Source organism: Erythrolamprus reginae, chromosome 1 (assembly GCF_031021105.1).
Source record: "Erythrolamprus reginae isolate rEryReg1 chromosome 1, rEryReg1.hap1, whole genome shotgun sequence".
In the NCBI taxonomy this organism is placed as follows: Eukaryota; Metazoa; Chordata; class Lepidosauria; order Squamata; family Dipsadidae; genus Erythrolamprus; species Erythrolamprus reginae.
In genome coordinates this window covers 252,881,873-252,904,068 of record NC_091950.1, presented here as the reverse complement: position 1 = coordinate 252,904,068, position 22,196 = coordinate 252,881,873, and the positions used below count along the sequence as shown (strand labels likewise).

At 41.3% G+C, this 22,196-nt stretch overlaps 2 protein-coding genes across 2 annotated transcripts; both read right to left on the bottom strand.

Annotated features, from left to right (window-relative positions):
• Positions 1-356: 356 nt before the first annotated feature.
• RDH14 (retinol dehydrogenase 14) lies at positions 357-6,152 on the bottom strand. The gene is made up of 2 exons (XM_070732845.1): positions 5,680-6,152; positions 357-1,387 (listed from the first exon to the last, which is right to left on the bottom strand). Exons 1-2 carry the CDS (start codon positions 6,058-6,060, stop codon positions 770-772), a joined length of 999 nt encoding a protein of 332 aa, XP_070588946.1. The 5' UTR covers positions 6,061-6,152; the 3' UTR covers positions 357-769.
• Positions 6,153-11,221: 5,069 nt separating this feature from the next.
• NT5C1B (5'-nucleotidase, cytosolic IB) lies at positions 11,222-21,257 on the bottom strand. Its single transcript, XM_070732844.1, has 6 exons — positions 20,795-21,257; positions 20,247-20,414; positions 17,205-17,334; positions 16,055-16,177; positions 12,483-12,667; positions 11,222-11,735 (listed from the first exon to the last, which is right to left on the bottom strand). Exons 1-6 carry the CDS (start codon positions 20,948-20,950, stop codon positions 11,373-11,375), a joined length of 1,125 nt encoding a protein of 374 aa, XP_070588945.1. The 5' UTR covers positions 20,951-21,257; the 3' UTR covers positions 11,222-11,372.
• Positions 21,258-22,196: the final 939 nt, after the last annotated feature.

The window sequence follows — 22,196 nt, the reverse complement described above, 5'->3', positions numbered from 1 at the left end:
ATTCCCAGAATTCCCCAGCCAGCATTCGCTGGCTGGGGAATTCTGGGAGTTGTAGTCCAAATATCTCAAGTTGCCGAAGTTGGGAAACACTGGTCTAGAGGATCAGATTCGGGCAGGCTTCAGAATAAGATCCAGGGAGACAAATACAAGTAGAAATGGTGTGCATATACAGATTCTACGTAGATGATTAACCACAGGGCAACCCTAGAGCACTAGAAGGCTTTCGTGGCAGAGCAGAAAGGCCGGCACGGAGTATCACAAGCCAGATTTTCTCTTTACAGTTTTTGACAAGGCTCCCTACTTAAAGGCAGAAATGTAGGCCGCACTGAATGAGACACAAAAAATAGGTCTCTCAGTTTGTTTGTTTTTCTTTTCTTTAATAGAACATTGCTGCAACACATTTCAAATATAGCACCATGCACAGCTAATTCAGGTACCAAGCACTGAACTCTGAGCACACAATTTGAAAATAGCCATTTTACCTTCTCTCCCCATTTTCACTGAAGAGTTTTATATATGTATATATAGATATAGATATCTCTCTCTCTTGAAATATATTAACATTTTTATTGTAAGCTAACTCTTTTCATTAAATATGTTTTCTTTCTATGGAAATTGTTATTTTTTTTAAACGGTGGAAAGAATCAAGAATCAACAGAGACTGCTCTGAATCCCAAAATCAGTGTCTCAAAAACCAAGGTGATAAAGTGCAAGGAAAATAACGGAAGAATCAAAGATAGCACTGTTTCAATAAAGTGTATCTTCTAGGTTATTTTAATAACCCCACCATCACTTCACTGATATCCCACAATTTTCTTGCCACCAAGTCATCTGTGGCCTTGGGCAACAACTGTTCCTCTTTGCAGTCTCCAAAATATTTCCCAGATACACCTTCTACTTCAGGAGAAGTGGACAGATAAACAATGGTCAGTGCGCCTTCTGATGGAGACTTGAAGAATGCCCAAGATACCAAATTGAAAAGAGGCTTGGCTAATAAAGGAATGTGTATATACCTACCCAGATTTGTTCTGACCATACCAGGATGTAATACATTCACAGTGACACCTGTGTTTTGTATACGTCGGGCTAACTCCCCGGTAAACAATATGTTGGCTAGTTTACTTCGACTATACGCAAAGCTTTTGTTATAACTTAGTTCACTATTTAAGTCATCAAAGTTGATCTCTCCATATTTGTAAAGCTTGGAGGACACCACTACAATCCTGCTGGGAGCAGAACTTTTTAGAAGGCCAAGGAGAAGATTTGTGAGCAAAAAGTGACCTAAGTGATTGACGCCAAACTGCATCTCAAAATCATCCTCTGTCTTCATATAAGGACACTGGAATATCCCAGCATTGTTGATCAGGACATCAAGCCTTGGCTCTTCCTGTATGAGAGAAAGAGAGGGGGGAAGGGAGAGAGGGAGGGAGAGAGAGATATTAAAATCTTGTCTTCTAAAAGAAAAATGGTTCTTAATTCCATGTTCTTAATATTATTATTATTGTTGTTGTTGTTATTATTATTATTATTATTAATCAGATTTGTATGCCGCCCCTCTCCGCAGCTAACAACAATAAAAAGACAATGTAAACAAATCTAATATTAAAAATAATCTAAAAAACCCCAATTTAAAGAACCAATCATACATACAAACATACCATGTATAAATTCTATAAGCCTAGGGGGGAAGGGAAAATTTCAATTCCCCCATGCCTGACGACAGAGGTGGATTTTGAGGAGCTTATGAAAGGCAAGGAGGGTGGGGGCAACTCTGATATCCGGGGGGAGTTGGTTCCAGAGGGTTGGGGCTGCCACAGAGAAGGCTCTTCCCCTGGGTCCCAGCAGATGATATTGTTTAGTCGACGGGACCCGGAGAAGGCCATATTCACAAAGCATCTTGATAACCCCCCCTTTCCCTCCCAAATTTTTTACTTCCACAATTTTGAAAGACTGTCAGACAAAGTTCCTGAGAGGGAAAAAAAGAAAGTCAAGCACCACATCACAAAAGGAACATAGCTAACCCTTACAGCTTCCTTCAAGATTACCTGATTCTTATCTGTTTTTTTTTAAAGACACACATTAATTAGAATTCCAATGCATCTTTTCTTCAGCAATTCGTATGGGGATCTCTTTCTTATTTCCACAGCAACAATCTTGTGAGACTCTCTGGGTGAGAAACAACAAGTCTCAAAGTTTCCCTAGATTAGGGGTAAGGCAAAGTTAGTTCTTCTGTGACTTGTGGACTTTAACTCCCAGAATTCCTGAGCCAATCATGCTAGCTCAGGAATTCTGGGAGTTGGTCCACATGTCATAGAAGAGCCTACACCTGCCCTAAATGAAAGACTATTTAGAATCTATGCTTCTCATACTGGTTGCAAGGAATGGGTGGCCATCTAGCTGTTACAATTCCCAAAAATCCTAACCACCAAAGCCACGAGTCTGCAGAGAGGGGCGGCATACAAATCTAATAAATAATAATAATGATGATTAAGTGTATTGTTAAGCAACATTCCTGAGGCTACAAGTTTGTGACTGCCCAGCATTCTTCCCTATTAGTTCTGCCTGTTGGGGCCAGGAAGAATTAAAGTACAGCAACCACAGGAAGTGGACACAAGTTCTCCATTTCTGCAACAGGATAAAATATATTATTAGCTGAACTTCTAGCGAACAAGCGAAAAAGCAAATCCAGCATTGCTCACATATATATTTACTAAATATTTTCATACTTCTCTTCATATGCTTTGGAGATCAAAACATTCCTACATCTTAGTCTGACGCACAGTCTTCTACTTGATTAAGGCAATTTAAAAAATAAACAACCTCACTCTGTTTCCTAATATATAAACATAATTTTACGTTTTACAATTTGTATAAAAAAGAAGCCAAGAAGCCTGAAAGACTGGCATATCCTACCTCATCTACCCTGTTTTAATTTAAAAGACCTTTTAATTTTATAATATCAAAGTTGTGCTTGAGGTTATGAGGCATTTAATTGTTCGAGATTGTCTTCTGAGCTAGTCTGCATTTCAGGCCTCACATCCTATCATCACCACTTAAAAACACTCTGCAATGCTAATATTCATGCTGGAAAGGCTGTTCATTGCTTCTTCAGCAAGATCTGGAAAAAACCCAGTCTATTGATATTGCATGCTCCCAGTGGAAAATCACAACTAATTTTAGCCTACCAATTTGCATATACACAAGGTAATGTAAGTGTTGATGTCCTTTTCCACATCTCCTGGGAATTAATTACCATAAGCTGAAGTAGTTTCTCTGGAGATACTGGTGGAAGGATATGGGACCCCTGTCTATATCTGCAAAGCATACATTGTCTCTGAACAATCCAGACACATAGGCTTCCTTACTGCAGCTCATGGGTGAAGAGAGGATGATAAACAAAGCTCATTTGCACTGATGAAGAGGCTGGATAAAACTGGAATCTTTAAAATCCAATACAAAGGAAATTCCTGATCTCATTTTTTTTAATAGCACCTACCAGGATCCAATATTAAAAAGTAAACGGCTTGCATTATTGCCTAGTAACATTTTAACTAGCATGGATCTATTTTCAGCATCACCATGCTGCAACAATATGAATGCAAAAAATTGATCCTCTTAGTGATGCATGATTTTTACTGGGAATACACAAGCAATTAGCATATGACAGATAACCTCCATCTACAAGCAATGAGTCATCTCAACCATAGAGTTGGCTATTTAAAGTACCACCTGTAAGAGCTGGTTTACAAACTATTAGATTGGCCAGTAGGGGTTTTCAAAACAACTTTCAAGACTTGGGCAGATGAGTCTTCCTTACATAGGAAGCAAACAGAGGGGAGCGAACAGAACTAGTTTATATTTTGCCTATGTACAGAGTTTTCATGTGAAACGGTTCACTGGAATTGCTATTTAACATAGACTTCATAATAAATCTCACTAATCAGAACAAGCTGCTACTATGGTAGAAGTTGGACATCATTTGGTTCTATGGCATAAACGTACACACTTTTTCATACAATCTTCAGGAAAACTCCATTGTGCTGAATGCAATGTCTACAATGAACCATCACAAATATGGATCCGAAATCCATATATGTGATGGTTCATTATAGACATTGCAACAATCCAACAGTGACATAAAACCATTTTGGAACTGTTTTTGTTATGACTCATTGTATACAGATGGATATAATATGTGATTTGACAGTTTTAATTTAGCTCATATAAAATAGGGCAACAAAACTAGTTTTATTATTTATTATTTGGATTTGTATGCCATCCAACTCCCAAGGGACTCTCAGTAGCTCACAACCAAAGAATAAAGTCTGCATACACTTTGCACTATGATTACATCATAACAATGTGACCTAGGATTTAATGGTGAGGTCATGTGGATCAAATGGATTTGTGATCCATGCTGCCAAAAATGGTCACATCATGACTGTCAGGATTCCCTGTAATTAGGCAGATGTGTTCTATTATCTGAATGTGGTTTCATATGGCCAACATGTTTTTTGTGTGTCCCAGCAATGTCAACAGTGTGAGATCAATATTGGCCCACAGCTTACAGATTCCATGTAAGAAAATCATGTGGATCTATGGCTCACATGTGTCTTTCCACTGTGCTGTCAGAACCTGCATATGATGTCCATGAACAGTGATGGCTTGTTATGTCCAGCTGAACCTGCTCATGGTTTTTATGAGGATGAAAAAAAGAACGTGAACCACAATAATGAGATAAGGATATGGCCATGAAATGCCTTCGAAATCACCCAATCTGTGACAAGAGTTCCTGAGATCCAGACTGTTCCCACCTTACCGGCATTCTGACGTAAAGACCTGGCTTTTCCAGCAGACCTGGGGTGGTTGAGCCAATAGCAAACCATCAAAATCCAATCAGGAAAGATATGCGTGGGCTTGTTAGCTGTTTTGGGTGTTCATCTTGGGTTTCAAACTGCTTTGTACTGTTATGTATTGGATTTTATATTGTATGTCTATTTGGCTGTGAGCCACCTGAAGTTCTCTGGGAGTAGGGTGGCATATAAGCCTAAATAAATAAGTAAGATAATGCATGGAGCCGATACCATCTTAGGACTTTGTTATGTTCATAACTGAACCTATGTAAAAATAATGCACACGAAGAAGAGCCATTTTCCAGATTAATACTTTAGCAATTGGAGGAGGGACCAAAAATAGTCGAGAGAGCATCTTCAACATGCATGCCTAAATTGTTATGAACGACTTCCATGAAAAAGCGATGGAAAATCAAGAGGCTCTATTAACAACCCCTGCTTGATGGTTTCTTTTTTTCCCGTTACTGGATTAGCCTCAAGTGGCTCGACCTATTTTTAGGGGCGCCCTTAGATTGTTTACAGGCATAAGCTGGTTCGGGTTTCAGGTGAATCCTATAGAAGAGCCGCCTCGAACGAGAGACAGAAAGGCGTTATTAGGTTTAGTTTCCAAGGGCTGCAATGCGGACCCTGACTAGCCATCACCTGCTGCAAAAGAACTGCTGCTGCCTCAGCCACAGGTCCAATTAGATTGCAATTAGGCGAGGGCCCCTCTTTTTTACCTTCGAGGCTCAGAGGAGACGATCCAGCGGGATCGTCCCACGCACGAATGATCCCAAGATGATCCCTCCCAATGGGTTAAAATCCACCCACCCATCCCCGACCGTACCTGCAGCACCTGCTGGCAGAAGCTGCGCACGGAGCGGAGCGAAGCTAGGTCGAGCTCGTGCACCACCAGCTCCCCGCGGCACTCGCCCCCGCCGCGCGAGCAGAGGCCCACTTCAGCGCGGAGCTCGCGGGCGGCTTCCTCGGCGCGGCCGCAGTCCCGGCAGGCCATGATGACCCTCGCGCCTTGCCGTAGCAGCTCGGCCGCCGTGGCCCGCCCCAAGCCGCTGTTGGCCCCCGTGATGATGGCGGTCTTGCCTTCCATCGGGCCGCCGGCCGGCATTTTCTTCAGCGCGGCTCGCCTAGCCGCGGAAGAGAAGCAGCGCGCGATGAAGAGCAAACCTCCCCCCAGAGCGGCGGCCAGGATGATCCCAGCCGCGGCCATCGCCTAGAGGCCCCAGGCTGGACGGGATTGGGCGCGGGCTGGGCCGACCGAGGGATCACTCAAGAGTTAAGACCCAATGACATCGCGCGGCGGGCGGGGGAGGGAGGGGAGGACGAGGGCCGGTTTCTCTCGCTTGGAATCCTGGGAAATATAGTTAACAGGCGCGAAGGCGGGATTCGATTTTTACCTGTCGCTCACCCTGCTCCGTCCTGATTGGCTGTTTCCTTTTTTTATATTTTTAGGTTGGGTCTGTCATTATTATGCAGATAAATGAGCCTGAAATAATATCATCTTGCTTTAAAACAAGTTGCGCCGTTGCAAAAAAAGAAACCGGGTTTATTTCTTACACTTATATCAACAAAGCCCAGAGTCCTTTGGGAGTTGGGCGGCATATAAATTAGATCAAATAAAAGCGGGAAATTAATTTGCTTAGCTGAAACGTTTGTGCTTCCATCAGTCTCTATCGTTACGAAGGGTCCTTATGATTTGGTATTCCTCCTTCACGTTCAAATTTCCTTCTGATCTGTTTAAATCTAATTTTCCCATTGCTTACATTTTTCCTCTGGGCCCTGTGTAGAGCATAATGCTTTTATGTATTTGATGAACTGGATTCTGTTCTATGGTTTATAGTGTAATAAAATTACAGTGCTTAAAATTACCATCGCATTCTTCTTTTCTGTTTGCGGCATAAATATAGAAAATATTAAATTATTGATGTCTAGTTTCCAGTTTGATTTAGGATCTGGTATGCTTAAAGGAGAACCAATAACAGATGTCTGCATTCAACATGTTTTAGGGTGAGGAAGGTTGATTGATTTATTTTATTTTATTTATCAAGTACCAATCCTTAAGGATTTAATACTTAAATCCTTTAAGTATTAATGCACTTAATACTTAAAATCAGCTTAAGCAGATATACTTTTGCTTTTGGGATATGTTTAGTTTAATAAATGTTGGAAATTGAACCAATAATGTTTATGTTTGTGTATGTATATTTATTCCATAAAGTCTCATTTAAATTACTAGTTGGATAGAAATAGTACTGTTACTGAGTGATACTACTGCTTTGAAAAGTATAGTATCATTAAAAGTTCTGTCATTTGAATGATGACATCATGAAAAAATGACATTTTATCAGGTCTGATGTCATACAAATTACTGATTGCTGCAGATAATGTAATTTTTATCACAGGTATGAATAACATTTAGTTTCTAATGAAGTCAGATGGTGGGTCAGGATAGGACCTGATATAGTCCCACACAGGGACAGCACTTAAACAAATGAGGGAGTTTATTCTAAACACTGCCAAATAAAGCCTTTAATCACAGATTTCCACTGTCCAGCACCAGTGGGCTGCTGCTAGAACAACTAATTATGCACAGCTCCACAGCTCTGGAGTGCAGGGTTGAGTGCAATTTTGCTTCCTGCACCTGTGCAGGTAGCAAAATCTTGCACAGGGACGCACGTGCAGGCACATTTCGGTGAAGTTTTTTGCAGCCTTTGAGGAACCAGAACTCTTGGCTCAAGACATCAGACAATTTGTGAAGAAGGTGGAACATCTGAATTAAACTACTTAGCAACATATTTTCAGAAAATGCTTTATCAACCAAATATTGCAAGTTTCTGACCAACTTGTATTATTGTGAATTAATGCCGACTCCTTGCAAACCTCATTTTTAATTTATATCAATGGTAGATTCTCTGGATAGGATGTCAGAAGCAGCAGCGTGTAGCATTTGGTTGCAGCTGAACAATCCCCCCCCCCCCATGCATTTCTCCTTTATTTCAAAGCAAGATCTTTCCAGGGACATTATGTTCCTGCTCACTAAGCAGAATGAGTTCCCCCTCAACTCTTCCTTTTCCAAGACTTCAGGCTTTTTTTAGAAACTGAGAGAGCTCTTACATGGGAAGAAAAAAAAACAAAATGTGTGCTGATGTAGAAGGTAAAAGCTGAGATATCAGATTGAAGTTTGGGGTTTAAAAAAAAAAAACCTGAACGAAAATAACAAAGAACAAGAACAAAATAAATTGAACCAAAAAGGAAATGTTGCTTGGATAAACATTAACAAGCCCCATTGTTATTCTTTATTTCCTGTTTGCTGATGAAAGTTGTTATTTCTGAAGTATATTTTATCTCTATATAAGCTCAGTTATAGTATGAATAATGCAACCTGGGATAATTAATTAATTACTATTTTGAGAGATTCCCCATCTCATAATTAGGGGCAGATATGTTAAAAGAAAATACAAATACAGAAAAACATTACACATAGAAAGAGTAGATAGGATAAAACCAGACTCCTCAATCACAAACCAACATAGCCAATAGACAGGCTCAGCCTCAACTCCTGACACTTAGGTCCTGTGTCACAACATTGTTAGTCTATCAATCACAGGCTGTGATTTATTTATTTACATATGCATTTACTTATTTGTATCCCACTTTTATTATTTTTGCAAATAATTCAAGGCAGAGAATGTATCCACCATACCTTCCTCCTACTATTTTGCCCACAACCACCACATTAAATGGGTTGGACTGACTTCCACAAAGGCAAAGTAGTGGCAATCTCTGAGGTTATTAGTTTTCAGAAAAACTGGACTTGCATGCCCAATTGCAGTGACATGGGAGCTACTAGCAAAAAGCATGACTCACACTATCTGTAAATGGAGGAAGATGTTCACTGTAGCCCACTTATGTACCCTTCCAAAGCAGATTCCCTCAAGCTCTAGTCAGAAAATGTATAAGTATGCATTATACAGAGCTGAGATGTTCACTGAGAATTTTCTGCCCTATTTCTCATTCATTTGCTTCAAAGAACAAAGAACTATACTTGAAGATTTTCTTATGTGATTAATGAGAAAGGACAGTGACAACAGCCCAAACATATGCTTCTGTATTCATTAAATGCTGATTATGTTGACCTAAAAGTTCTGAGGTTTAAATTAAAACAGTATGTATGTATGTATGTATGTATGTATGTATGTATGTATGTATGTATGTATGTATGTATTTGAGGGCGTGATGGATCAATGGCTAAAGAACACTAAAGGCTGCAGTACCACTTTGGTGGTATCACTTTGGTGGTACCACAACAGCATTCCATGTATCTTGGTGTACAGTCATTTTGGTTGCAGGACCATGGAAAGTTATTCTGACAGCACTGGCTCCTTAGGCTAGGAAAGAGATAGAAACAACACCCTGTAGAATCAGATACGAAAGGACAGGAGAAACCTTTACATGTATGTATATATACATACATACATACATGCATGGAATGGCAAACGTTTTGGAGTTTGTGTCAAAAATACAGAAGATGCCTAACTTGACTGCTGGCATGTCCCATGTCAGCCACCCTCCTTTAGACCACCCCAAACAACAGCACCACAAGCCTTTACCTCAAGTGGAGACTCAGACCTTGAACCTAGCATTACTGCTACTTTGGAGAAAGCTCTTTCACAGCCTCTGCAAAATTCATGAAGGAATGTTGCATTCAATTCAGTGTTGGTTATGACCTATAAAGCCCTTCATGGCATCGGGCCAGAATATCTCCGGGACCGCCTTCTGCCACACAAATCCCAGCAACCAGTTAGGTCCCACAGAGTTGGCCTTCTCCGGGTCCCGTTGACTAAACAATGTCGTTTAAGAGCCTTCTCTGTGGCGGCCCCAACCCTCTGGAACCAACTCCCCCCAGAGATCAGAATTGCCCCCACCCTCCTCGCCTTTCATAAGTTCCTTAAAACCCACCTCTGTCGTCAGGCATGGGGAAACTGAGATATTCTCTTCCCCCTAGATCTATACAATTTATGCATGGTATGTTTGGTTTTTAAATTAGGGTCTTTTAAACTATTTTAAATATTAGATTTGTTATATGTTGTTTCACTATTGTTGTTAGCCGCCCCAGTCTACAGAGAGGGGTGGCATACAAATCTAATAATAAATAAAAAAATAAATTCTCACACCATTTTCTGAGGGTCGGAGGCCACAAACCCAATTCTTGCAGAGCCACTGCAACCTTCCAAAACCATACAATAGGGAGTTATTTCAAGAATAATTGTTGGGTGTTGTTGAATGCTGGCATACCACCCAAAATGTTGTGGTGTGTAATCTTAGGCTTATTATAGATTTGTCATTACTGGTATAGGGCTACTGAGCTTCACTTCATAATTCTGAGGGGTGAACTGCAAATGTCAGCTTTTCTTGTTTGAGAAGAAATAGTTTCATTTCAGCTGTGATACATGCATACAAATTGTGCTAAATTATCATCAATTTTGCTGTTTGCACTTGTTACAATTAGCCATCACTGAAGCATAGTTGTCAATTTGAATTTCCTGGTTGATTAGATACATACATAGTAGATACATATCCTTCTGAATTCTTGTTGCTTTTAAGAAGAACAAAGTGTTTCCTTTAAACAATCCTAAAATCTCTCCTAGAGACTAATCTTTGTCTTGTGGATGAATGGCTAAGTGGTACAAAGGCTTCCTGCTACAATAGGAGTCCTAAACTGCATCCCACATAGAATATAGATCATCTGCTGTATCAAGAATATAAGCTTAGCTACCTAAATTGCATTCTACACTATTGAGCATGGCCTCAACTGGGAGCCTATAGGGTCTGACAGACTAAATCTTACAATACAGTATCTACTAAGAGGCAACATAGTTTCCTGGTCCCAAATACTGTAACTTTTAAAAGCTATTTGTCTGGTATCTATCCATCTATCATCTGTCTGTCTGTTAACATGCCATGCTATAAAGCATAACACAAGCTTCTCATAACACTTTTTTGCAACAGTTTGTTGGGGCTCACTGGAATAAGCCAGGGAGTGCTGGGGGCACATTCACCTTTGGCACATGGGCATTTTGTGATTGGCCATGTCAACCTCTTCAAAAAATGTCTGTCCTGAAGCTTTCCACTGCAGCCTTTTTGTGAGTATCTTCACAAAAATTTAAATCTGTCCCCAGGTCTACAGGCTGCTTGCCTCTGCAAGAACATAAGCAAAATTTCCTAAAAACTTATAATAGTTTATGGGCAATGATTGTTTATTAAACTCTGCACTGTATTGAACAAATTTCAGCTTTATTTCCCGACATTAAATAAGTCAAAGCTAGAAATTTATTCCCCAACGTTAACTAAGTCAAAGCTAAAAACAAATATGCCTTGCAGCATTTAAAGTGTTTTATTATTCGTACAAGAATGTGAATATCAAAACGTGCCACCACCACCCCCAATAACTCCCATCAATATAAAAACCCACATGTGAAAATATTAAACTTAACAGTAAATTTATAGGCAAGGTAAATGGAACTAAACTTTGGCTGGGTTCTTTTTCAGTTTGGATTTGTGGTACTTCTGTCCGATACCATACGGCACATGTGCAGCAATAGTGCCCAGCTGCTGTGCTCCTTCAATGTGAAACATCTGGTCATCGAAGAAAATGTGAGGTCTGATTTTTGCCAAGATTGGACCCTTGGGTGCCCCTGCGAGGAAGAGAGCCTCATCAACCTGCACTCCCCAGCTTCGAAGAGTCTTCAGCACTCTGGCTCCAGAGCTGGCAGCACTTCTTGCGGTCACCAGATAAGTCCTGACTGGTGAGTCCAACCGTTCGTTCTTGCGGTAGAACTTGTTCTGGAGCCTTCCAAGGTCTTCCAGGAAACATTTCAAAGGACCCTAAAGGTACACAAAGAAAAATCACAAATATATTTAGAATTCTACACCATCTTTCCTTTAAGGAAATAGGCAGGATTGCTGATCATTAATGGGACTTTCAATGCATTGCAAACTTGTTGACTGCAGTGCATATGTAGCTATATCTTTGTAATTTCAATTGAGGGGCCAATTCCAAAAGGGAAAAGACTTCATTAAAAAAATTCCATATATGAAATAAGGGTGCATAATCTGTAAGAATCCAATACCAACCTGAAGTTAAAATTACTTATCAATAGGAGAAATGGCAATCTGTGGCTACACGTGGTTTTCAGCTCACAGTGTTCCCCAAAATGCACTATCCAATTTTAGCAGCCAATTGCTAAACTGACACTAATGGTTTTGCCTATTTATCTTTAAGTGCCAATGTCATTATGATTCTGTGTATTTTAAAAATCATTATTCATTTTATTTTGTTTTTTCATATTACTTTGCTATAATAGTCCACTATAAGATCTTGTAACTGGTTATAAATATTTAAAACAAATACATAAATAACAAACAAGCTGCTTTTATGCATCTCTCTGTCAAATTATTTGCAGATCCTAAAAACATTTCTTATCCTTAATAAACATTTCGAGCAAGGAGCTCATACTTAAAAACACGTACAAATTCCTAATTCCTTTTAAAAAAATATTAAAATCAAATTACAGAATGAAAATATAGGCTACATTATAAGAACAAAGAAAATGCAAAAGGTGGCCACTCTACCTGTGCTAGAGGTGTATTCTCATGGAGCTTCTCATGCTCAAAAAACCTATCCAGGCCATGTTCTTTCACAATGATTTCAGACTCATCGGAAAAAAGAACAGCATCTCCATCAAAGGCTACTCGGAGTTGTTTATCATCGTAAGGCACATTTTTATTGCCAGAAAATAAAGTGGCAGCAGCAATTCCTGCAGAAATAGGACAGAAGCAATTCAGAATGCCTTGTATTAAATCTCAAAGCCAACATTAATGAATATTTCCAAAATGTACAAAATTGTCAGCTAGTTGTGTGAGCAAAAATGGCAAGATCTAATAATTTTCTGCTTTTCTCATAGGCCATTATAAACATGCCCACTTAGGACTACATGGAACACATTTTTTCTTCTGTTCAATTTATTGGAGTACTGTATATACTCGAGTATAAGTCGCTCCGACTATAAGTCGAGGCGCCTACTTTTGCCACAAAAACTGGGAAAATTTATAAACCCCTGTATAAGTCGAGGGTGGAAATTGCAGCGGCTACTGGTAACTTATAAAAATGGAAACCAATAAAATTACATCAATTGAGGCATCAGTAGATTAAATATTTTAGAATATTTATTTCAAAGAAAGCCAGTAAACTAGCTCTGTAAGTTTAAAAGAGGGTAAACAGGTATATATCCCCCAAGGCAGGTATAGGCAAAAAAAATGCAAGTACCTAGGTACTTACCTCAATCCCCTGCTCCTGCTGGTTTGGGTTAGGGTTAGGATACTTGACCTCTCCTTGCCTCAAAGAGATACAATTTCCCTCTATATTTACAATTACTGAACATCCAAAATATACTTAATTCTATGTATATATGCCATATGTGTAAATAAATATTACACACAGGCACACAAAAATATACTGTACATTATCTACTATATAAACTGTATGTGTATATACAGAGAGAGAAAGAGAGAGAGCTCTTGTAAAATTATATATGGTACATTCAACCTCATTTACTGTAATAGGAAAACAAACCCAGAGTCCACTTTCTGCCACACAGTTAACCATAACTAGAACATTACACATGTCTTCAGATGTACCGGTACTTCCCTAGCTTGCACATCACTGTTAGAGCTAGGAAATGTCATGGATTGAGTAAAATGTGGTGATTTTCACTTAACAATGCTTTTGCTTAACAACAAATTTTGAGCTCAATTGTGGTCATAGGTCTCTGTCTGTCTGTCTGTCTTCCTTTCCTGTCTGTCTGCGCCCCCCTCCTGTCCCCTCCCCGGGTAAATTACAGAGTCAATACTGTATTGTTTTTTTATTTAAGGTTACAAAGCAAATGAAGAATCATTTTGAGTATTCTTTAAAATTTCTTCAGTGAGATCCATAGCTAATCTGGCAAAAAAAAATTCACCTGGCAAAAAATTTTATTGTTGACATTAGGCACAGCCAGAGAGATGTCTTAAAAGGCAAACAAACTGTCAAAAAAGTATGTTTTTTAAAAATATAATATTTTGGTTGTTGAATTTAATTCTGCCTTGGCGCGGGGCAGCCCCCGCAGATGGGTGGCTGGCGAGGACCACGCATTTCCATCTTTGTGTCCGCTGGGGTTAAAGGAAAGTTTAGGGACCCCCGCCCCTTGGAGAAATGCCTCGTTGGTGACATTCTGAGCGTTTTTGCCTCCCCACTCCGAAAACCCCACTTCTCGGCAGCTTGCCGAGGCTGAGAGGAGAGTGATTTTAAAAGGCACTCTCAGCTTGGGGTTTTCTCCCCGCTGAAATGTTGCTCGCCCGCCGCCCTCAACACCCGCTTTGTCCTCGACCCGGCAGAAGAAAACCGCGTCCTTTCCTGTTGCTCTCTTCCCGAGAGGTGGGGTGAGGGGGTGTTGAGAAGACAAGCAAGAATCCACCCCCCCCACACACACCTCATCGGCTTTTCCCCCCTCTAGCGCGGCATTGGAGTGTTTGGCTGGCTCCTTTTCTTGCAGGTAGAGGGGGGAAAAGCTGGGGGGGGGGTGGATTCTTGTTTCTATCTTCTCGCCACCCCCCCACCACACCTCACCGGCTTAGGAATGTCGTTGCCTCCCACAGCCACTTCCCCACGCGCTTCGGATGTGCCTGCCTTTCCTACAGCAAAGACAGGCGGCACCTTCCCGAAGGGCTCAGTTAAGCGGGTGGGGGAAGGGCTGGCCATTTGCCGCCTCTCTCCGCTGTAGGAGGGAAGGCGCAAGCAAAGCAACGTTCCAAAACGGTCTCCGGGAAGCGACCGAGCGAAAGGCAATCGTCTGCCTTTCCTTCAGTTCAAAAGAGGAGGCAAATGCCCTGCCTTTCCCCAGCCGGTTAACCGAGCGCTTCAAGTTAACCGGCTGGGGGAAGGCGGGGCATTTGCCTCCTCTTTCGGGCTGAAGGAAAGGCAGACGATTGCCTTTCCCTCGGTCGCTTCCCGGACACCGCTTTGGGACATCGCTTTGGGAGAGGGGGCAACTGCTCCCGGTTTAAGAAGCAAGAATCCCCCCCCCAGCGAAACGGCTTTTTTCTTGTTTAGCGCGGCGTTCGAGTGGTTGGCAGGTTCCTTTGCTTGCACGCAAGAGCCAACCACTCGAACGCCGCGCTAAACAAGAAAAAAGCCGTTTGGCTAGGGGGGGGATTCTTGCTTCTTAACTGGGAGCAGTTGCCCCCTCTCCCAAAGCGATGTCCCAAAGCGGCCTCCGGGAAGCGACCGAGGAAAAGGCAATCGTCTGCCTTTGCTTCAGCTCCAAAGAAGCTCTGGGAGAGGGGGCAACTGCTCCCGGTTTAAGAAGCAAGAATCCCCCCCCCTAGCCAAATGGCTTTTTTCTTGTTTAGCGCGGCGTTCGAGTGGTTGGCAGGTTCCTTTGCTTGCATGCAAGAGCCAACCACTCGAACGCCGCGCTAAACAAGAAAAAAGCCGTTTGGCTGGGGGGGGGATTCTTGCTTCTTAACCGGGCAGTTGCCCCCTCCCCCAGAGCGATATCTTTAGCGGTCTCCAGGAAGCGGCTTAGGGAAAGACAGCCGTCTGCCTTTGCTTCAGCTCCAAAGAAGCTCTGGGAGAGGGGGCAACTGCCCGGTTAAGAAGCAAGAATCTACCCCCTAGCCAAACGGCTTTTTTCTTGTTTAGCGTGGCGTTCGAGTGGTTGGCTCTTGTGTGCAAGCAAAGGAACCTGCCAACCACTCGAACGCCGCGCTAAACAAGAAAAAAGCCGTTTGGCTAGGGGGGGGGGGATTCTTGCTTCTTGACCGGGCAGTTGCCGCTTCTTTCTAGCTGAAGCAAAGGCAGACGGCTGTCTTTCCCTCAGCCGCTTGCGCCCCCTTGTGGTGACATGTCAGTCACCCGAGTATAAGTCGAGGTCGGGTTTTTCAGCCCATTTTTGGGCTAAAAAAACCCGACTTATACTCGAGTATATACGGTATATAGGATCAGAACCATATTTTTCAATTTCTAATTAAGGTTTTGATTTAATTAAAATTTTCCAATTTTAAAAAATTAACCAATTGATCCAGTTAAAGATTTTATTGAAAATGCAAATAATTCATCAAAACTTTGCTTACTACTCAACCAAAGCAATGAAAAACTTAATGCAAACCTGCTTCTATGGCTTCCTGGACTTTTTCAGAGTCAGCAGAAAGATAGAGATTTGTAAGGTATCCTTTCAGGTAGCCAATGGGACTCTTGCCTCCAGTCATACAGAACCGTTCAATTAGAAGACCTAGATATTAAGAAAAATTCTCAGTCCCAACTCTTACTTGTTGCTGTTATTTATGCAATAGTTGTGTACAAGTTAAAAACAATTCGAGTCAACTTTAAATTTGGTTGACATTATATTTATGTGCAATATATCTGAAATCTTTCTAGCTGTACAATGCTAAAAGAAAACAACTGAAAAGAACCAGATATTTCTTGTTGAAATAATGCATTTTCAGCTAGGTTGTAAAAAATCTGTGTGTCAGGATTCTGTTCAATGTTTTAAGACACAAACTATTTTCCTCCAGACTGATATATGCTAATATAATTACCTAGCAGTATAATCCTGGGGTGATAATGTTGGCATAGAAATAAAGAGGGTCACAAACTTCCTAAATGTGGAAGAGTACATTTCTAGGCGGAAGACTGAGCTGTAACCAATTGTAGTATCTCCACTTTTAAGAAATGAAATAGGCCACACATAGCTGGCCAGCATACCTTTTATGGCTCAGAGTAATTAGGATTAGATATTTGAGCTCCATTTTTGCATTTTGGGCTTGAAAGGCACAGCAGGTGGCCTAAAACAGAGATGTACTTGACCTTTCTAGCTCCACGACCAGTGGTGGTGGTGGGGGGCATGGTTTCCCATACACAATCTAAACCCCACACATGTGCAGATGAAGTTTCAAGTGCTTGCCAGTTCCCAATAGGCTGCAGACTAGAGCTTGGGGACCCCTAACCTAAAAAGATAAGATGGTCCCAAAAGAGCCCATCTCTTACTTTGGGGTATGACCTTTGACACGCTACTTAAGCCTGGTGAAACTCTTTGGGCAACAGGAACTGCATACAATGAGGCACTGTCCTACATTCAACTCTATGTAGTGCCATCCAATCCTTACCTCACCGTTCTGCTTTTCACACAAAAGGAATAGCAATGAATCAAGCACCCTTGGTGCACTCTGTTTTAGTCTTAGAATTCTATAGGATACAGAAAGATGAAAGATGTGACAGTACCCTAGCCTAACGCATAGGCAACCACAGTTCATACTCACCGTAGTGGTTAATGCTGTTGATAAGTCTCACTCCCACTTGAGCATGGTTATTAGTCATGAGCACAATATCAAACAGCTCTTCATCATCAGGATATAGTTCACGAAGTCGTGCATTTACATGTTCCACTGCCTGTGAGGAGCAAGCAGATAAATACATACTTGCTCAATTATTTCATGAAGAGGTCTGGGGTGGGATATGCCTAGAAGAAGAATGCACCTACCAGTCTAACCTGCCTATGACTTCACTTCTTGACCTCTCTTCAGGATCTGTTGGGGCTTGCTGGAGATGTATCAAACCCAATTGTCTTCCCTTAGCAACTACAGAAACTAAGACGCTGTGGAACGTAAATAAGGATGGCTTCACTGAACAAAGAGTGGTGGGTGTTCAAGCAGCTGCTTGATATATAGCAGGCAACCACCAGGGTTGGACATAGATGACCCATCCCTTAAGTTCTGCAAGCATGTGGAAGAAAGCGAATCATTTGCATGACTGAAGAGTCAATTACTAATGATGAACTTTAGCACCTGGAAAGGGCGGAGGGCATAATGTTGCCCTCTCCCTCAGGCAATAAAAGTTATTTGAGGTTTCCCTTGATAACTCTGCAATACTGTATATGCATAGACTGAAAGTGACTCATCTGCCTTTCAGGTTACAAATCTTTCTCAGCCTCACCTGGTGAAATAGGCTGAACTTCAAACTTTACATGATCTGCTTCAGCTCTATTTCTCACTTCTGTCATCATCTATTTTGTGCTCCCTCCCCCAAGCTAATAGTATAATCCCCTTGATGAAAAAGAAAGGAAGTTTAAGATAGAGTTAGATTTAGATATGTTCCAGTTGGATGAAATCACCAAGGCTCAGTGGAATGGCATACTATTTGCATGGTAAATAGATTCACAGCTGAGTATCTTCAGCCACCATCAGCCAAGGCAGATATACTAGTTTATATGGAACACTATCCTAGTTTAAAGCAATTTTTTAAATGCTCCTAAATAAGAGGGCTGTGGCAGAAGAGTGAAAATGATGCAGTGGCTCAAATAAAGGTACATAATGAGAAATGGATGGAAAAGGAAGTATTGATAATGAACAGGTGAGAAGTTGGAAAGGAAAGGACATGACCTTAGGAATTGTCTTCTAGCCAGAAATGGGAAGCTGACCATCTCTATAATGAAGCAGCAGAGGGAACACCAAATAGGGATGTGGTGTAACTCACCCCATGTTTTTACACAACAGTTTCTAGCAGATCATAAAGGAGGAAGTAAAATATTTAAGGAGGTTCTATAGAAAGAAATAGCAGCAACCACTCCAAATAAAAAAACCTCCACCTCTGCTCCATAAACAGCCTTTTTTTTATAGAACCTTGAGACCATGACTACAAAATTAAACATTTAAATCCTTTTAAATCACAGGAACTGGCAAATTTCTAACAACTTTGCCAAATCAAATATTAATACTGTATTGATTGTTTCCGGATTGCTTACTTATACTCTATGACAATCATTAAATGTTGTACCTCATGAATCTTGATAAATGTATCTTCTGTCTTATACGCACTGAAAGCATATGAACCTAAGACAAAATCCTTGTATGTACAATCACACTTGGCCAATAAAGAATTCTATTCTATTCTATTTACCCACATTTCAGTGCTGCCACCACAGACATTATGACCCAGCAGCTGCAGTCTAAAAGTTTTTTAGATTCTGTTGAAATCCATGAGATTTAATGGCTGCAAGAATCTCTAAAATAGAAATCCATGCAATTCAAATGTATATTGTTTTAGTAACTTAATGATTTTAGGTTTGACTTTATTCCTTTTTTCATAAAATAGATGGTGTAACAGAGAAATCATTTATGTGCAACCACTTCTCATTTATAGTCCAGTGAACAAGTTCTCTGCAAGCTAGAAAAACTTTAAATTAGGAAAAAATATAAAATCTCCATTAGTATAAATGTACATCCTGACAAAAACCTCTCTGAATTTTTATTTCAAAGCCTCTTAGAAGAATGAATCTAGTCATTAGAGTATCTATAACATATAAAAAATGGTTGCTGGAATTGGGTATGTTTAGTTTAATGAAAAGGACCTGGTGGTATTATAGTAATGTACCAATATCTCAGAGCCATCACAACAATGAATAAAGCATGATGAATAAAATAAAATAGCATAGAAGTTTTATATAGCAGTGTTCTAATATCCAAGGGGCTGCCAGAAAGAGGAGGGAATCAAGTTATTCTCCAAAGCATCTGAGGGTAGAACAGGCAGCATTGGGTGGAAACTAATTAAGGAGAGAAGCATTTTGGAACTAAGGAGAAATTTCCTGATGAACAATTAATTAGTGGAACAACTTGCCTCAAAAAGTTGTGGATGCTCCAACACTGGAATATTTAAAGATGATGTTGGATAACCATTTGTCTGAAGTGGTATAGTCCTGCCTAAGCTGGAAGACCTCCATGGTCCCTTTCCAACTCTGTTGTCTATCTTATACCTAATTCTAATTCTCTATACTTAATTCTATTCTATACCTAATTCTATGCCTAATTCTAATTCCTGGGGGCCATGAATTTTACTTCTTTCATGGCCAAACTGTATGAATGGTGTGTATGCATGTGATTATGTCTCTTTTATAAAAAATAGATTTTATCAGGGGTTTAGTTTTAGATATTATATTCGACTTCTCTTATTGCTTTGTATCTTTTTATATTTGTATTATTATTTTGTAAGACGCCCTGAGTCCTTCAGGATTGGGCGGCATAGAAGTCGAATAAATAAGTAAATAAATAATTCTATACCTAATTTTAATTCTATTCTATAAATATTCACTGCATCTTTTTTATTTAATAGGATTTAAAGATTGTAGTATCTTCCTGATTGACTAGGAAATTCCCAACCAAATATTGGGGAGACCTCTCTAACCATGTCTGTCAGAGGGCAGAATTATGAAATACCCCCATATTATCTGCCATGCTCTGCAGGAGAAAGAACGAAAAGGATCAGAAGCCCGGTAAATAAGCTCTCCAGGGAATTGCAGGGAGTTTTACCTTGACAAAGGCAAAAGCAGGGCCAGGCTTCAGAGTGACGTTCTCGTTGGCCTGTTGGTATTCCACGTACTTTTCCAGACCTTGCTCTTCAAAAATTCTCCTTTCCTCCACCATATCGAAGAGAGCTCGGGAAGACACCGCAATGGTGATGGCATTTTGAGGCTTGGGCTGAAGGAAAGAGGTAGTGGGGGATAAAAAAACAAAAGCAAAACGGTTCAGCCCAAACAAAACGAAGACGGGGGGGGGGAGTCTCGGGAGAAGTCAAAACGGGGAGTGGGAGCGTCTAGAGGGAAAACCCCCCCAACAAACCCAATTGGAGGGAGAAAAGACACGAGGGGGGGGGGTAAGCCAGGAGTAGGCGCGGCGGAGAAAGCGAACCGCACGCGGCGTGGAAGGGAAAGGGAAGAAGGAAAACCCGGCATGGTCCCTTGCCCCTTCTTGAGGCAAAGAGGGTCGCCGAAGCCGCCCTCCCCACCCCATATTCCCGGCGTTCAGCCCGAGGGACCCTTCTCGACGGAAACCCGCCACTCCTTCTCCTCAATACTCACCGGCCGGGGTCTCGTGGTGCTGGTGAGGCTCTCGTAGGCGACCCTCGCTGCCTCCCAGTCCATCTCGGCCCCGTCGGCTTCCTCTTGCGGGGGCTCCGCTTTGCGCTCCGCCTCGCTCTTCTGGGGTTCCCCTTTGTCGGGGCTAGAGCCGCTCATGGTTTTTTCAGGGGGATTCGGCGGCGGGCACCGGACAGACGGGAGAAGAAAAACCGAAAAACGGGTTTTCAACAAGGCCTGGAGAAGACGCTGAGAACCCGCATCCCACGGCCCCGCCCGTTCCAGCAGGAAGCCCGCGCAACCGGCTCTTTTTTTTACGCCCGGAGCAGCGGAGCTTCCCTTGGGCTGCGCGCGTTTATTAGTGCTTCGCTTCGCCACACCCTTTGCGCTGGGCCCAGGCGGAACCAGTTCTCCACCTGAGCGCGATTTTCTTGGGTCTTTCTTTTTATCTCTTTGACTTTTTTTTAAAGGTGACACCTTAAATCACATTTAAGACTTATATACCACTCCACAGTGCTTTTGCAGCCCCTCTTAAGCAGTTTACAGAGTCAGGGTACTGCCCCTCAATAATCTGGTCCTCATTTTACCGACCAGGGAAGGATTAATGACTGAGTCAATCTTCAGCCTGGTGAGAATCAAACTGCTGGCAGACGGCAGTCAGCATAAATCTGCAAAATCTGCACATTCTAACCACTTTGCCACCACAATTCTTTCACTCACTTACTCACTCAGTCACTCACTCACTTACTTACAAGATAATAGGTATGATATGAACATGAACATAAAAGCCAGTGGCTGCGGTTTAGTTTATAACATGGTTAAGTAAATTAAAAAAACCATGGTTAAGTGAACCTGGTTTCCCAGTTGACTTTGCTTATCAAAGTTTCACCATGTGACCCTGGGACATTGTTCCCATCACAAATATGAACCTGTTGACAAGCATCGAAATGGCAATGCTACAACAATTGTGTGGTAAACAGTCAAAAGTCATTTTTTTCAATGACATCATAACTTTGAACCATCACCAAGTGAACTGTTGTAAATTGAAGACTATACACATTCAATCCATCTGAAAAAAAATGTGTGATTGTTGGGTTGCCTTAGAAACTTTAAGGAAGGAACTGGTGAATGCCAACTTAGAAAAGAACCACCAATGAGCTTCATAATGGGGGTTCCTTCAGGAAAATGGGAAGGGAATGGTATTTTAATCTGAAGAAGCAGAAAAGGACTTGGAAGCAATTTCCATTTTTCTTTTGGGTCTTATAGCTTATAGCAACAGGTGTTGCTGCTTCTGCTATTGGTAGTATTTGAACAGGTAGTATTTGAACAGTATTTGAACAGGTGTTGCTGCTTCTGCTATTGGTAGTATTTATGCTTCAAAAAGCATCAAAAGGGCTGATTTTTG